The sequence below is a fragment of the Myiozetetes cayanensis genome, unplaced genomic scaffold (assembly GCF_022539395.1).
Source record: "Myiozetetes cayanensis isolate MyiCay16 unplaced genomic scaffold, myiCay2020 scf22, whole genome shotgun sequence".
Classification (NCBI taxonomy): Eukaryota; Metazoa; Chordata; class Aves; order Passeriformes; family Tyrannidae; genus Myiozetetes; species Myiozetetes cayanensis.
Genome location: NW_026087434.1, coordinates 143,121 through 161,124, shown reverse-complemented (window position 1 = coordinate 161,124; position 18,004 = coordinate 143,121). Strand labels below are relative to the sequence as shown.

General features: G+C 42.9%; 1 protein-coding gene across 3 annotated transcripts; it reads right to left on the bottom strand.

Annotated features, from left to right (window-relative positions):
* Positions 1-671: 671 nt before the first annotated feature.
* Positions 672-15,513, bottom strand: DUS1L (dihydrouridine synthase 1 like). Of its 3 annotated transcripts, none has more exons than XM_050319595.1 (13): positions 15,158-15,513; positions 11,758-11,866; positions 10,798-10,848; positions 9,022-9,134; positions 8,227-8,309; positions 7,960-8,063; positions 6,437-6,581; positions 5,749-5,845; positions 5,311-5,399; positions 4,371-4,537; positions 3,788-3,825; positions 1,324-1,399; positions 672-1,004 (listed from the first exon to the last, which is right to left on the bottom strand). In XM_050319595.1, the coding sequence occupies exons 1-13, from the start codon at positions 15,392-15,394 to the stop codon at positions 853-855; spliced, it is 1,461 nt and encodes a 486-aa protein (XP_050175552.1). In that variant the 5' UTR covers positions 15,395-15,513; the 3' UTR covers positions 672-852. The 3 variants fall into 3 exon arrangements, with proteins under 3 accessions (XP_050175552.1, XP_050175553.1, XP_050175554.1); XM_050319596.1 differs by having other exon boundaries at positions 9,022-9,074; positions 15,158-15,409; XM_050319597.1 differs by lacking the exon at positions 15,158-15,513 and having other exon boundaries at positions 11,614-11,758.
* Positions 15,514-18,004: the final 2,491 nt, after the last annotated feature.

The following is an 18,004-nucleotide window of genomic DNA, read 5'->3' as shown; positions in this document are numbered from 1 at the left end:
GCTTTTTTTACTTCTTCTCAGGGGGAATAGACCAGGAAACTCAAAATACCTGACAGCTTTATATGTGTCTGAGGGAAGAGGTGGACTGTTTCCCCAAGATGGTAGGAGAGGTGGTTTCAAGTTCCTGTCTTTAAAAAAGTCATGTGTAGACCTGGTTTTGACACACTTCCTCAGAATTTATCAGGCAGGAAGGAGAAACAATGATCATGTAATTAAATATGAGACTTTGAGCAGGGAAGTTCACAAACTCGGTTCCAACTTACCACATAATTTTAAGACAACTTGTTCTGGTAAAAGATTATATCTTCCTCCAACCTTTGGCTTATGGAAGACTTACGTTTTATCATACCATAAGAAACTAATAATTGTTAATGTGGTTATAGCAACATCTTACAGTTTTATGTTCACGTTTCCGAATGCATTCCTTTCTGCATTGAAAGCGTGGCCTGCTAAAACACAGATAGATGTGACACATTTTCTGTTAGTGAGGAAGTCACTGATGTTATTTTTAGTATGCCAGAAGGCTGTTCTACTAAAATAAATTTATTTCCCACTATTAAAAACTGGGCATGAAGGGTTAATGAACACAGAAGAGGCAGTGTTAGGGCAGCTTATACAGGTTGCCCTCCACCCAAAAATGCAGCATTTTCAGTCTTTAAAACACAGCATGAGACCGTTAATTGCATCCTTTTTATTTCAAATGCAGGATAATTCCCTGAGTAAGCATTTTTTTACTTAAATAAAACTTTTCCAAAACTGAATCATGAGGAACAAGTTCACACAGCTGATGGTTCTTTGGCCCAGGGAAGCAGCGGCCTGGCAGGAGCTCTTGGACTGTTCCTTTCCAAAGCTTCACACTGCACTGTCACCATCCTCTTTCAGCACCACAGCCTCCCCCACCTCTGCCACTCCTCTCTGACTCATCTCTGGGCTTTGAATTCCTCTTTGACTGTGCTGCCATGAAAGGGATTTTTCATACTTGGTTTTAAAAAGTAATCCATGACCTGAAGAAGAAAGGAAGGGACAGAAAAAACCCAAACCAACAACCTGAAATGAGATGACTGCACAGGTAAATGGAACACCTCATTCCTTATAAGGAACGTGTCCTTAAAGTCTGGAAACTGCATTCCAAGGCTTTGAAAGCAGAAGAAGTAACATACATAAAGGAAGAGCAGGCTTTTAAAATTATACTATAAACTTTTAGATAGCTATGTATGTAGATTTTAACACCCACCCACAACCCATAACCCAAAGACTGAAGTAATGAATATACATGGGAGATGAAATGTTTGCTTGGTGTCTGGTAAGGCCAGGTGCAATTACCTGGACAGTCTGCTGTCTCCTTGAATGCTCTTTTCTTACAGCATCCTCGGCACATGTTAAACACACATTTATTGCCCTGGGTTGGGATGGGAGTGTAAAGAAGCTTGTGTAAGTGAAAAGAAAATTATTACTGTTTACTATAATAAGCAATAATACAGCTCTGGACATCCAGATCTTTGGAAAAAAAAAAGCCTAGTGAAATTACACCGTTGATGTCATATTGGTTATCAACATAAATAGTAAACAAATAAAAGCTTCACATTCAACTTATGCAACCCCAGTAACCTGTTGGGCAGCCTGAGTTATCCACCACATGCAGGCAGTTGCCATAAGCCCTCTGTAACAAGCATGAGCCCATTTCATGCAGGTGAGTTTGCTGCAGTTCTCTGCAACACCCTGAAACATAGTGCCTGACATACTTGGTACCATCTGTAGCTATGCCTAAAATACATGTTACCAAAGAATTACTTCCCTATATGCAGCTTAAAATATATCTGTGTATTTATTAAAATATAATGTATGACCCTTAGGGGACAGCAGCAGCTGAATCCTGGCTAACTGATAATGTGGCTATGCCAGCTTGAGTGTCTGGGGTGCTTTGTTCCCTCCACCCCAGCTAAAAATCCCTTCAGGTTTAGGGAGGCCTTGGTTGAGTCCCTTTTTCCCCCCCTCTCTCCCTGTCCCACTGCCCCCCTGCCCACCCCACCCCCCTCCCCCAAATTTCATGACATAGTTCAGAAACACATGATCTAGAGGGGAAAAAAACCCCAAAGAGGTCCACTCATAAGATTTCAAGCGCTGCCTGCAACATTACAGTGATGCAAGAGCAAAACAGAAGTGAGCCTAAGCCCAGCTGCCACCAATCCTTGCTGACACACCAAGCAATGTCACCAGGATTAGCTATGAAACAGGATGGCTTTAAAAGCAGGCCAGACCAATGCTCAATGTTTACCCAATAGTGAACACAGCAAGAAAAACATTTTCTTCAGTAGCTGCAGCTCCAAATTGAGCCCCATCTGGCTGCTTTTGCTGTGGTAACTGTTTCAATAGTAAGCAACATCACATACTTGTGTTCCAGGCCCTCCCCTACCTCTGAGGTGTAATGCTAATTTTTAAGCAAGAACAGAAAATTATGTCTTGCATTTTACATGCTGCTTTACAAGTATATTAGAAGCAATAAATGCACTCTGCTCACTCAGCTCAGCAATACCTCCCTGTCAAGGAAACAGCCATGTTCCCCAAGGGTAAATAAAAGCAAAACAGACCTTTGCAAATATCAAATATTTGAAGTTTCAATGCACAACGTGGAAAACAGCTGCCTTGTTTCACATTGTTAATGGTGAAAGCCAATGTTAATCTGCTACAAGCACAGAGCTGCTTGTTTTGATAAGGGTTTAGATCCAAATCCAACAAGAACCAGAGCTGCAGGTGCTGCCTGACTCACTACAGGCTGTACTGTGATGACATTTAAAGTATTTGTATTAGTACACTAAAAACCACACTCTGCAAATTCAAATTCTCACTTTGCAGAAAAACTCCATCACCACCAAATATAGTAAGAGGGGGTTTTGTTTTTAATTTCACAGTAAAATGTACATGTGTCATTACTGGAAGTTTGGTGATTCAAATCCAAGAGATCTTGGGAAGTTCATCTAACTCAACTCGCTTAGCAGTAAATATCCTCAGAAGCAGTAAGAATACACTTTTTTGGACAGGAAAGCAAACTATCTCAAAGAACTTATACACATTAGTTATTTTTGTGTAGCACCATCAAGCCCAGATTGCTTAGTTAACGGTTGAGAGGTTTTTTCCTGAGTATGGACTTTTGCCCCCACATATCAGCACGACTTGGCATGCTCCTGCACTACTGGGCACTGGCACAGACCTGCCTCAGGATTTCAAATGGCAGAATAGAACTATAGAATAATTTGGGTTGGAAGATCATCTGGTCCAACACCCCACAAAAAGAAGAGACATTTTCAACTAGATCAGGTTGCTCAGAGCCCTGTCCAACCTGACCTTGAATAATTCCAGGACTGGGGCATCCACAACCTCTCTGGGGCCAGTGTTTCACCACCCTCAGCATAAAAAAATTACTTCCTTACATCTAGTCTGAATCTGGATGCATACTGAGGTCTGCCCTGACCCAGGTGCAGCACCAGCACTTGGCTTTGTTAAACCTCAGAGGTTCCCATGGGCCACTGCTCAACCTTGTCCAGGTCCTTCTGGATGGCCCCATCCCTCAGGTGTGTGTCACTGCACCCTCAGCCTGATGTCTCTACAAACCTGCTGAGGCTGCCCTCCATCCCGCTGTCCACATCACTGGTGAGGACATTAAACAGTGCTGGCTCCAGTACAGACCCCCGAGGGACACCATGTATCACTGATCTCCGTCCAGACTTTGTGCCACTGACCATTACATGGTCATTTAATTTCCATTTAAGGAACACTCGTACTGACTTACCTTAGGGTTTCCACATTGATCACATTTTGCATATTTGGCTGGAAAGATGAGAGAGAGCTGATTTCAGCAATGGCATTTTTATGTGGAAAAAGTAAGTTAAAAAAAAATCAGGATCAGACAAAGTTCGTTGCTTTTCTAGTCGCGGACTCTTTTTGAAATAAAAATACAGTACTTCAAATAACAGTGCCAAGGTAAAGATACTTTGAATTTTTAAGTGCCTCTAAGCTAAATCTAAACACAGAAAATTCTAATCCTCAAGTCAAGCTTAAGACAGGAGGACATCTGCCTGAAATGCAAACAAAATTTCTATTTCAAATACTAGTTACAGCTACAATTCAGTTTGCAAAGCATTTCGATCTTAAAAAGATGCTTATAGTGAATCAGTGACCTGCTATTTTGATCCTTGTTTTCTTTATTAATTAACATAATTTGAATCACATTGCCTGTTACTGAAATTTCCCAACAATTCCCCCTCTTTTTAAAGTTTCTACAACTTCACAAGCAAGGAAAATAAATAGTGGCAATTATGTCACAGGTGATATCAGCAACTGTCCATGCATTTATTTAAAAAAATGGAACTTACGTTTTAAAGATGGATCAAAACTTTTATTTGGATTTCTTAACTTCTTTTTTTGTTTATTCTTTGACAGAAGCTCAGAATTTCCATCCTCCTCCTCTTCCAGAGTTCGCTTCCCTCGCACACCTTTTTCAGTTCCACTGGCTCCATTCTCCTTGCACCTCTCCTTTGGCCTGAAATAGTGAATTCCATCATAAGTTGGTTGGAGGGAAGAAGTAGCTGTTCCCTGGTCACTATTATGCTTTACTGAAATCTGGGTAAACTGTAAACCTTTCTACCATGGCTACAAGAAAGTGTCATTACCCTTAAAAGTGGAAGAGAAAAACCTACCTTTTGTTTAGTTAATAACAAACACACTGTCAGATGTATCAGTTGGAAAGTCAATTAAAGTTGGCCAGTTAAATTAGGCACCTGTTAGCCTATGCTTCACAGGTTTTACTTAAGCATTTATTTAAGTATTTATTTAAGTATTAATCTTGACACTCTTCGTTCTCTTCTTCAGCCCAACTTTCAGCAGAAAGGGAATAACCTATCTGAAAAGTGTCCATACACTACAAGCATCCTTTATAGAATGCAATTTAGTTCCATCTTTGCTACCATGGTAGTTACCAGCAACATCTCTGCTGCATATAACAATAAAGCACTGTCAGGTAGCATATTTGCTGCACATCAGGTTCTCTTTTTGAGCTACAGTGGAATTCATGGTTTTTACTTTCCAGAGAGAGAGAGAAATTTGAGGAGGATCTAAAGAAGATGCAAACAATGAGCAACATCCCCAGGAACAAAATAATAACCACGAAAAAACAGAAACAGAATAAAAATAATTCGAAGTCTTCATTTTTTTTCAATGAATGTAAGCTTCTAGAACAGAATTAGTGGCTGATAACTGATGGAATGGGTGTGAAAGGTCTATGAATACCTCCAAGTATCAGAATAGATGACTCACCCTGGCCTGATGTATGGCTGACAGATCCAGTGGAAAAAAGGCAACCCTTCTTTTGGCTTTTCTCCTTCTTTCTGATTAGCTATTTCTTCCTGCAGCATAGAGTTACAGTCACTTTTCCTGGAGTTCTCAGGCAATATGCTAAATAACACTTCAAACTCCAGGAAATCACAAACAAGCTAACAATTATTGACAGTTACAAACAAAAAAACCCTGTACTAAGACAGGTGAATTGAAGCATACTTGTAACTCCTAAATCAGCTTTATCCTATGTAAAGTTGTTCAGGCTTAAGGGGATGCTACTGCAGTAGACTACCAGTATCAGGGTTGGTAAAGCCACAAAGTTCCAGAAAAAGTGACTAATGGGTGTCAACTGCATGACATGTGGTAGATTCCCACCAAGTGCTGACAGTTCTGGGAGATTGGGGCCCATCTTGGTACCTGGCATCGCAGTTTCAGCTCCCTGTTGACATCTACAATCCCCTCTAGCGTCTTCACTTTTGCTAATTCTTCACGCAGTTGCTGGTAAACTTGAAGCCTGAGGCAAATCCCAAACATCAAGTCATATTTAGACTGAGATCAACTAAAAATATCTTTATAAAAGCTTTTTATAGATTTTTCCTAGTGCACTTGCCTTTGGTAAAAGCTTATGTTCTTCCCTGTAAGTCCAGAGAAGCACACATACCTCTTTTCCAGATAAATACTTGGAATACAACCAAGGTACTTTGAGATAAGTTCACATGAATGTATAGTGCATCAGCTGCTACTGAGTAACTGGCCGTGGTCATGCTTTTGCTTCACAACAAACGCAAGAGCACTTTGCTTCACAGTAAACATGAAGTGAGTTAACTCATGCTTGCCATGAAGGGCATATGTGCACATGGCAGCTGCTGTGCTGTGAGTTCACACCCCAGCTTGTCTTGGGGCAGCTTGTTCATTCCCCATGTCCTGTTTCCCAGATATGATATGATGGGTAAAGGCCTCAGCCCACATCCTCTCCAGCCAGGTCCAGGAAAGAAAACCTTGCAGAAGACTCACTCTGGCCAAACAAATCCTTGCCCAGAAAACCTAGACACTTGATAAGCAGGATGAGCCCTAAAAACATTAAGAGTTCTCTGCAGATACTCACGTGTGATGCCAGAGCTTGAAGAGATGAGCCCTAACATAAGACAATGGACAAGGGTACTTCTGCACTATCTCCAGATACTCCTCAGCCATCTCCCACACCAAGGGGTTTCGGCCTTCAAACAAAGCTGGATTATGAAGATTACCTTCTAGGGAATAAAAAGAAATACTCAAACTTTCATTTCAGGATTTAGACAAAAAACAAAATCTGCGGATTGATCAGCTCTATCTGTTGTAATTCTACCAGCCAGTCACAGACACATCACCCGTGTACTCACAAGAGGGACACAAGATCCGTAAAACTCTAGCCTCACCTCAGGACACTATATTTCACTATACAATTCTTAATTGAGCCAAACTGCTCATATCTATGTCGGGATAGGTGCAATTGTGCAAGAAATTGTAACAGAAAGCTAGAACTTGTTCCGCTCAGGAAGATGCAAAATACCCTCTCAAACGGGTTAGATATTTTGTTTCTTCCTTCTCCATGTCAGACAAAGTTGCAGGAAGAAGCTGTGAGCAATCTGTCTTTCTCCCTAGTATGCAGAGAGATAACATGTCTGCATACATGTACAAGGCCTCCTCAGGCCAGAGAGCGTGGAGGAGGAGGAGGAAAGAGAGAAGATACAAAAAGCCTTGAAGAAGGCGGGGCGTTGCCTTTTTTTTCCAGGGGTCCCGGTGTGTGCAGCATCGTTAAGAAGTGGTCCTTGCATTTGAAATTTTTTTTAATCCTTCAACTGTCTTGGCATTTTTGGGAAGAATACCTGCGTACGTTTTACCTTACAATCTAATTAAAGCACAGTTTCTAGAAAGGCATCTAATCTTGACACAAAAACAGTAAAAAATTTAATAAATAGAGAAATCATTGCTTTTGTTGCCCAATGGTTAAATACTTAAACAACAAGTCTTACCTTATGTCTGCATTGACATTTGTCTGGCTTAAGTTTACAGATATAGCTTCTTACTGTGCTTCTCTACTGGCTTCACAAGCCTTTCGTTAACAACTATTTTCTAAAACCAAGATTCTACAACCCCCCAGAAAATATCCTTCATTGCTGTAAATGTGTGAGTGATTGGAATCTCTTTCTGATGCCTATCCTAGTTCTTCCTATAGGAAGTTATGTCAATTCTTTCTTGTCCCAACCCAACATGAACCATCTGCAGAATATTAATCCACAGACCCACTTAGTTAATTAAGAACAATTCAAAAATTGCTCCATTGACTAACAAATGTCATGAAAATATTCCAGGAAAACAGGAGTCCCATATGCCTTTGCCAAGTAATTAGATTTGAGCTGTCCAGTACTGCAAATCCAGGATAACAATTCTTACAGATCTTAAGTGATTCCTGGTCCTGGTAAGAGATGGCCAATATAAGAGGAGAGAGAATGGCCACTCAGCTGTCAATCAAAGCTGTTTACCAAGTCAATCTGACATAAGCTTTTAATAAATGTATATGAGGCTGCTAAGAGAACAAGAAACAGTTTGTATTCTCATCTGTTACGAGTAAAAGTTCATTTTCTTTACCTGCAGTCATGACGCCATGTACTCCTGTCTTACGGATACATTCTTCCACATCACTGAGACACTGGATGTTTCCATTTGCGAATACAGGAATGTTTACAGCTTTTCTATAGCAGTGAATAAAAGAGATGCATAAAACTGAGAATTTGAGTCAACCTACAAATTCTTCTCCTGTCACACAAATTTGTTTGCTCTTCAATGCCACTGCACCCTCTGCTTAAAATCCAGTGTGTTAGCAGGAATCCAGTAAAACTGGTACTGCTCACTAACCTGACAGCTTGAATGTGCTCCCAAGACGCCACGCCAGCAAGTGGTCCTTTCTGTTCCTTAGTACGGCCATGCACAGTCAGCAGCTGGAACACAAAACTACATTTACTTTTCACAGGTATGAAACACTGGAACAAATCCACTGACAAAAATTTCCTTTCACCCCATACACTTCATGAAAGCGCTGAATTCCCACTGCTATTTCAACAGTGCAGGGAGTTTAGCATCACAGAAAGATGTCAGCAGCTCACCTGGCATGGCATGGTCTTGGGCTCCTTTCAGTGTGCTATTCCATGGCATGACAAGATTGTATCATGGGAGAACCTACAGATTTCCTTTTGCAGTGGATTCCATTTGTGATTCGCTTTGGAATTTGTGATATATTGATCTAGCTTTCTCATCAGCAGAAGGTCCAAATACTGTCACTACTGGCTCTAACTACAGACCATCTCTTCCAGCCTAGAAGGCTGCCTCTTTCTTCAGCAGTGATGGTCATCTTTGATATCCTTTTTTTCTACAGTCCTACACTGCCTCCTGCATCACTGTAAAAACTGAGATGCTCAAGCACAATAAAGGATGCAGAGATTACAACAGACCGAAATCATCATGTCTCCTGTATCATGTTACTGACCTGCTGCCTGGCATTGCAAAAACACATACTCACTGTATCCTGTTTGCTCTGTCTGCAAAACAGTATCTCTGCCTATTCATCTCCACAGTACATGAAAAACTGGTCATCAGATACTTGACACAAACACATGTCCAATGCAAGAATACAGGGAGCAGCTGCCTCCTTACCTGGCAGCCAGCTTTCTCCAGCATCTGTGCATACTTCACTGTCTTGTCAATGTCTGGGAAAACGCGGATTTTGCATGTGATGGGAACAGAGAGCTTCTCGTTAGCCAGTAAAACTGAGAAAGATTGAAAGGACAGGTAAGTGGGCTGCACAATGCTATGAAAACTGTCTACTCTCCTCAAGATCTGATACCACGTGAGGTATGGAAAAAGCCTGAGAAGTTCATGCTGTGTAGTTCTCACAGCTTAGAAAATCAGCAGTGTCCTCTGCAATCTTTATTGCATAGGTTAATCAAGTAACAGTAAAACATAAAGCACAAAATCTGCATTCTAACAAGGTGGCATAAAATAGTCACCATTTAATAGCCCTAATGTTTCCACCACATCAAACCTTCACTTTCAATGACCATCCCCTCAAAACTTAATTACTGATACAAGTTTATTATTATCACATGCTATTGTACTCCTCCAATGTTAACACATGCTTGTCCACCTTTCCTATGAAAGGCGCTTTGCTTCTTTGCAAATTATCACTCAAATAATCTTGACAAGTAGAGTCTTGTCCATGGCAAGCAGAGGCCTATCAACTGAGGTAGACTGTGGACCCAATTAAGTAGAAATGCAGATCACAGAGTCAAGGTGAAATCTAGAAGATGTTAAACTCCCATAATCCTTACACAGTGCATGGAATCACAAAAATAGTAAAAAAGAGGCCCAATAGGAAAACACTGAGTAAGGGTATCTCTGAAATTCTCTTCTCTTCCAGAGTTTGGATGTACAATGTAAGAAGTCACTTGCTGTCTTCTAACCCAAATCCTACAAGCTATAGTGATAAGTACTTCCTTATCACCCTTTCAAAGGAGCAGACAAGCAAGGTGTATATTGGTTCAGGTAGAAAAGAGAACTCCAAGATTTTAAAGGCAGCTGGGGGAACGACAAAGAAGACCACAGTGTAAGATAACTCTTCTGGGTTCCCACCCAACTAGATGACCTAGGTTTTCTTCACATCTTAAGCCTATTCTGATTTGCATATTTCACAACAGCCACATTACATGCTGGACAAGGAAGCCTCGTCTCTCTTCCCAGGTTCTCGGCAGTTTCTTTGTGCCAAACAGCACTCAGGATTCCCCAGATCACAGAGAATGCAAACAGAAATGACTCTCTAACTTCATAGTTTAGACACTTGCTTCCAGGGAAGTGGACGCACATTCTCAGTTCTACACAGTGACCAAAACCTTGCTTTTTACATCAATTACAAACATTTTTCTTAAAAAAATATGATACTGTTCACAATAGCTACTGAGAGCCTGAAAACAACCTACACAAATTAGGAGAAGAAAGGCATAATTTGCTATGCTGTGGACAGAAGGAGTACACTGAATTGATCAGAAAAGGGCAATTGTGACTTCAAGCAGAAACCTGTCTCTTGGCACTTGAGAACTTCAAAGTGAAAAAGTAAGGCACTGGGAGTTCTGCTGTTTCTAGAGTTGGAGAGCCACTGAGCCCTCTTATGAGACTGGAACTTAATTGACTCACTTTCACCTGAAATCTGTTTCAAGTACTTAAGTCTTTTAACAGATCTAGTATGAGTTTGCAGTGGGATACCACCAAGTATCTTGAGGGTGCCACTGTATTACAGCAAGAAAGAAAGAAAAAAAAAAATGCAAAAAACCTCACAAAACCTAAATAGAACCCTCCCCAAAGAAACCTCCTTTCCCCAAAAATCCCTAAAGCTCCTCTCAATGATGTGTTCTTCTGATTCCCTCTCTAAATACTTACTCATTCTCTGAAGAAGATCCCACTCTTCTTGCAGAAATGCTCCATAGTGACCTATGATAAAATAGCATAAGACAGACCTGTGCAGAGGAGTAAGATCCTAAAGCACACAGCTTTCATAAACACTGGCATACAAAGATCCAGACACTCACATGCCTCACTGGCAGAAACAGGGTTGCTCTGTCCCGCCCCAACAGGAAGTTGGATCATTCTGTTCCCCCAGCCACACTAGATTTACAGGGTAAACAAGGAATCCCCACACCCTGCTTTCACTTGTACTCCCTAGGGCTGGTGTGTTGACATGGGCAGCTCAAAGTCCAATTTTCAGGGGTTTATATCAGATGTTTAAAAAAAATCCAGTCAGGATAAAAGCTGGTAAGACTGAAAGATCTATTTGCTCTGTACACCACTGATCATTTCCTACTAGTGTTTGAAAGACATTTTAGAAGAGGAATGGGCATTTACTGAACACATCTTCCTCAACATCCTAACTGATCCCAAATTTCCAAACACAGACTTTGGTTTTCAAACATGCAGTGTCTCTAAGGGATTCAGCAGGTGTCCTCTTCTACACTACTGTGAATAAACTCTGTGCAAGTATCAAGGAAATAGGAGATGCTAAGTGCCTGCATGATGTAATTTTAAATGTAGTTTTTCAAAATTAGGCTGTTTGAGCAACTGAAATCAGAAAGAAAATCGAGCTCTCACTAAGAACACTTTTTGTGAAGAATATTCTAGACACAGGAGCTAGCACTTAAAAGAAATAGGAATTAATTATTAGTATATCTAAATTTTGCTTTAGGTACTACAAAGCATTACCTGGTATAGTGGGTGTAACTAAGTCTGACTTCAGCAGTTCTGCAGCTCCTCCCCAAGGCTTGTCCCTCTTCATGTTTTACTGCCAATGTTCACATTTGGAACATGCCATTTCTCTGTTTATTCGGGGTTCAGGTTTGCACGTACCTCTCTTTGCAATCATTTGGGGGCAACCCAAATTTAGGTCTATGGCATCGCAGTAATCCTGAGCCAACAGCGCTGCTTGAACAAACACTTCAGGATCATTGGCACAGAACTGTGAAAACCAAAGAAAAGCGGAATAATCAGGCAATAGCTTTCTTCAGGTACTGACAACACATTGTGATGTAGTTATGAAGCAACTATCGGCTACATAAAACAGGCATAATATGCACAGTGAATAACAGCAAACATCATTTCTCAAAATGATCAAGGGAAGCCATTTGATACAGTCTTTTCAGATTTCAGTAATGCACTTGACGCTGTTTCTCACAACCCACAGCTGGATAAACACATCATGTGATGGGTGAGCAACTGGCCCCACAGGTCAGGTGCAAAGGGCTACAGTGAATGGGGTGACATCAGGCTGGCAACTGGTCACTACTGGGGTTCTGCAGGGCTCCATCCTCAGGCCAGAGCTCTTCCACATCTTCATAAATGACTTGTAACTTTGCCGGTGATACTAAACTGGGAGGAGCTACAGACTCCCTCAAAGGCAGAGAGGCCCTGCAGAGAGACCTTGACAAATCAGAGGGCTGGGCAATCACCAGTCATATGAAGTTTAACAAAGACAAATGCCAGATCCTGTACCTGGATGAGGTGATGCTGCATGTACAGACAGACTGGGGAACAAGATGCTGGAGAACAGGAAAAGGACCTGGGGATCCTGGTCAGTGGCCAGTTGGACATGAGTCAGCAGTGCCCTGGCAGCCAGGAGAGCCAGCCGTGTCCTGGGGGCAGTTTGGGTGCCACAGTATAAACAAGATTAAAGAGAGTCCAAAGGAGGCTACGAAGACAGTGAAGGGCCTGTAGGGGTTTGTTCAGCCCAGAGGAGACTGAGGGGAGACTCCACAGCAGTCCAAAACTTCCTCACGAGGAGCAGCAGAGGGACAGCAGAGGGACAGCATTGATCTCTGCTCTGGTGATCAGTGACAAGGAACAGCTGGAGCTGTGTCAGGGGAGGTTTAGGTTGGATCTCAGGAAAAGGTTCTTCCCCCAGAAGGTGGTTGGGCACTGAACAGGCTCCCCAGGGCAGTGGTCACAGCCCCAAGGCTGCCAGAGCTCAAGTAGCATTTGGACAATGCTGTCAGGCACAGGGTGGGATTGCTGGAAGTGTCCTGTTCAGGGCCAGGAGTTAGACTTTGATAATCCTAGTGGGTCCCTTCCAACTCAGGGTATTCTATGAAAAAAAAAACCAGACCAAACCTGTGACACTTACCAGCTAAAGATCCTCAACCTTCAAATGACAAAGTGCGAAAAATGAGCATTCAAGAGGCAAAGAAATATTGGATGAATATTTTACATGTGGTACTCTAGAATAAGCCGGAATAACTCTTAAAATTCCCTGTAGAACAAACAGCTGCAGCATTTTATTACATCAAGGTGGTGCAGAGGAAAAGAGTTACCTGTAGTGTCCCTGGGTCTTCAGACAACTCAAACTTTGTAGATACCAATAAGCACTACTGCGTCTAAACCGAATTCCCACTAGTGTGGAATGTGAAACAGACACATGGACTATTAGTCAAATGCTCAGTCTTAAATATAATTAACACTACATTTAAAGCACAGTGCAAAAATGAAATTATTAAGAGAAAATAGATTAATTTGAAACTGCTGTGTTGAAGAGGACAGAGCCAGACTATTCTTCTCATTTGTGCTTTCAAACAGATTTTCTAAAATTCATTATTAACAAAAATCAAAGCCATCACATCTTTAAATAAAATAGAAACAAAATTTGAACTCAAACACTTCTGAGCAGAAGGTGTTACTTAAACCTATAGCACTACATAAATTATGGCTGACACCAACCAAAACAAAAAAAAAAACACGCTTTCTCTGAGATGACTGAAACAATGGAAAGCCTCCAACTCAAGCCACATAGTGGGGATGTTTACAATATCAACGAAGCCTACAGAGCAGGCTGAGCTCAGCTGTACCTCTGCCTAATCTAATCCCAAGAGTCTGTGACCAAATCTGTAAGGATTACTGCACTAGGTCAATCCAAAGATTACTCTGCTTAGTTCTGTACTTTATGTCCAATAGTGGCCAGTGGGAAGAAAGATAACACAGCAAGCTCATAGTAAGTCACCCTCTTCAGGCAGTCGCCCCTGGAACACACAGTTTACTAAGCTGAAGATCTGTGACTTACAGCTTTCTAAGATGACTTGAATTTCTCGTATTTTTCTGTGGCAAAAGAAACTTCCCACACATGAATAATACACCAGACCCTGAGATTAGCTCAGTTGGTCAGAGCGTGGTGTGAATAACACCAAGATTGTGGGTTCAATCCCTGCAATTCACTTAAAAGACAGACTTGATGATCCCTGTAGGTCCCTGCCAACTCAGAGTATTATGTCATTCTGTGAAAGCTGTACTGAGACAGATCAAAGGTCCACCTCATCCTGCTCTTATAAAGGTCAAAAACAGATGGCAACAGCAGAAGCTGAAAAGTGTCTTTAAGAACTCTGAAAGCAGGTGTGTTTGCTGCACCTAAAGACCCTCAACTATTTTCCTTCATTTACTTTCTAAACTCATGTAATATTTCAGAATCCAGTAATGAATTCTGCAGTTTATCACTACACTTACTTGTTTCCCATGTGTCATCTTCAAGCCAGTAATACTCCCACTGACTTCTCTCATCTCTTCCACGGTGACCCATTTAACTGTTCCACATCTGGAAATCAGCCATTCCTCTGTTCATGACAACTGTCTTTCCCTGCATTATTCTCCAGCTCCACAATCCATTCTCCCTCTTTGGGACAGAGTGAAGTACCTGAACATCACATAGTACTCAGGAAGCAGAAGCAAAACATGCTTCCTTTAAGCCTTCCTATCTTCCTTGCATCCTTCCTCTGCAGCTAAGAACCGAGCTTGGGGTTTCAGAGAACTACTCAAAAAACTGTGATCCTCCCTGAGTGGTATCAAATCTGGGGCACAACTCGACTCTACAAGACCAGTTGTAATCTCTCTCTAAAAATGAGGTGCAGGGGACTGAAACCCTGTGAGAAGTCCGGTGCTCCAGGTCCCTGTGGTTAAGACACCAAATCCTCTCGTACACATGAGATAAAGAGAAAAACACACACCTTTGTGAACTAAGTACTGTCAGGGGTATTTAGGTGAAGAAATGAGATTTCTGTCGTCCTACACAACCACGTTAAAATCTGAATGAACCTGACTAGCTTCAACTCACGCACTTTTGGAAAACGCCTGGATTTGTTAACACGAGCAGGAAGGAAGGCGCGGGCGCCTTTGGCAATGCTGATTTGCGTTCGCTGCGTTGCCCAAGAGCAGCATGTCACGGTGAGCCCGGGGCGGCTCCTCCGGCAGCCGGAGCGGGGGCCGCGCTCACCTGCACGATGAGCGGGCGGTCCTCGGGACAGGCCTCGCCGTAGAGGTTCTCGCGACGGTAGTTGGCGTCCCTGAGGAAGACCTGGGCGTGCAGCATCGGCGTGTAGCAGAGCTGGGCGCCGTGGCGGCGGCTCAGCAGCCTCCAGGCCAGCTCGCTCTGGTCCACCATGGGCGCCACCACGTAATGGGCGCTCCGCAGCGTCTCCCTCCAGAAGGCCTCCCCGCGCAGCTTCGGCATCTCCCGCGCAGCCGCCCGTGCAGCGCTGCGGCCGCCGCCGCCCCGCGCCGCCGCCCCGGGGCTCGGCCTGAGGCCCGCGGGCTCCGCGACCGCTGGGCCCGGGCCGGGCCCCAGCGCTGCCGGACGGTACCACCGCCATCCCGCTCCGGCCAGCGCAGCGGTGCAGCCGCGCGCCGTCCCCTCCGGAAACCGCGGCGCTGGCAGCAGGGGCCGCGCACGAAGAGGCCCGGCTGCGGCGCCCCGGCGGCCCCTGAGGGGCGGCTTCCTCGCGGTACCGTGAGCCCCGCAGGAACCCGCCGTCCCCTGTCCCTGAGGCCGCCTCCGCAGAGCGTGAGGCCCCGAGGGCGGTTTCTTTGGGCCCTTCGGCCCCTGCCCCAGCAGGAACCGAGGGAAAGGGCCGTCACTGAGTGAGGGGCTTGCCCTGTTGTTGGTGTCCAGGGCAGAGAGGTGGAAATGATCGAACCGGCTGAACCAAATATAACAGCAATCACGACAAAACCGCTCATTCTGCATCATTTTATAAAGCTACTGACCATCACCAGGACGAGCACAGTGGAGGATTTCCACTTTTCTCAGCTAATACCTTCCAGAACATCAAAAATGCTGCATCTCTACTCCAGTCAAAACATCAATGTAACTTGAGTCACAGGGCTTTCTTTCTTCAAAAGGGAAAAACTCAAAATCATTATACTGTAAGAAAACAGGTACACTCCAATTGCTCAGTAAGTTTGTTAGAGTCTGTCCATTCACAGCCTTTTACAGTTCAAAGTTCCCTGTCAAAGCCTACGCTTTTCTCTGTCCCTAACTTTCTAGCACTCGTGGCTATGGTGAACTTGCTGCAAGAAATAATTAAGTTGCAAGCTTCTAATTTTTCTCTACCATCTTTTGTTGCCCTCAGCAGTATAAACAACCAGTTCTGCTATTTTCAATACACAGCCTCTCCAGCCTTCCTTCAGCAGCTGCCTCTCATGCAGCTGCTCCAGGGATATTTTTTCTTTCGTTTGACCCCAATATGCTGGCACGATGTCTGATCTTCAGTTATGGTAACTAAACGCAGGAGAAACAAAACACCTACTTCCTTTATCACTATTCTACCTTAAATCTTTTGGGTTTTACTTGCCCTCCATCTCAGCACCAGAAAACTTCTCTACTTCTTCTGTCTAGTGCTATTTAAAGGCTCACGAGTTCTATTGAACTATGACCCTTTCTTGCATTTTTTTTTTTAAACTACTATCTTCAGCAAGAGAGGTGTATTTCTTTGCCTTCAGGAAGGTGATAGAAAAGAATAGCTTTAATACCGATGACAACATATGCTATGTGCCATACATTCTTACTCTTCCTATTGCAGATTTAAGATATATGGCCCATCATTTCAGAAAGACAGTGTAAGTTTGTGAGCCTAAATAAGTGTATAGGGTCAGACGACTGTTCTTCAGTCTTGAGATTAACAACAGCATGGTCTTCACCTTTGAGACGGTAGCTGAAAAGGAAGATGGAATGTATCAGCTGACAAGAGTCCCCACTTCACGTTCACAGAGAAGAGCAGGTGTGAAAGACTTCTGCCCTTGTCTTCTCTAAACAAGCAACTGCAGTATTGGATTTTGCATTCTGATATTATTATCAGAATAATATCTGTCTGTCTGATGGACTACTGAAAAACAACAGGCAGTACCAGCACTCATAAAGTTTTTATTTTTTGGCACACTGAATTCAGCAGCCAATTATATAATGGTTTAACAGGGCAGCAGCTCATAACTAGACAGTTATGGGAAAAAACCCAACCAACCAACCTTCTGCTTTTCAAATAACAACCACAAGAACACTGAGAGCATATAAGCCATAAGTAATTCTTGATCCTCTGTGACTAAACCAGTATCTTCAAGCTCTGCTTAGATGAAACTGTGCACATTTATACAGAGAACTTGTCCAAATCCTGCTGCAACGGATGGGACACCATTAGTCCTTTCTCCCTCCAAACAACTCATTCAGAGACATTAAAGACTTTAGTAGAGAAATATTGTACCTGTTCGCCCAAAGTTTAATTACTCCTTTATTTTTCCTTCTAGGTTTTCAATACAACCAAGACAAGTGAGATTCTTTCAACTCCTTTTTTTCAGGCTCACTACAACTGCCCGTAGTTAAACCAAATCAATCAGTCCCCATCTGTTTTATGTAGTCCCCTGTGCCAGTATATGCAGAGACGGTAGTGGAGATCTGATGAAGCCCCATAGAATGCACACAGTTCATAGCCACTCCAGCACTGGATTTTTTGCAGCTGTAAGGCACGTCCCCATTCTGCTACTAACACCTAGTCCTCACACCTAAAACTTGACAGCATTTATACCGATTGCCTGTCTAACCCTCTCACTGACCCTGGGGTAGATGCTGTTGTCCCATTTTACAGATTAGGAAACCGAGGCAGGAGCATTTATGGCTTGTCCAATACGACAGGAGCCAGAATTAGAGGCTGAGAGTTTTCACTTCAATAGTGTGGTTGTATATTAATTGTATCTAAGGTGCCAAAATCATGGCCCCAAAAAGCATACTCCAGTATACTCCTTATTATTATTTCTCTAGACTCCAAATCAGATATGCCAGCAGCAGTTTTTC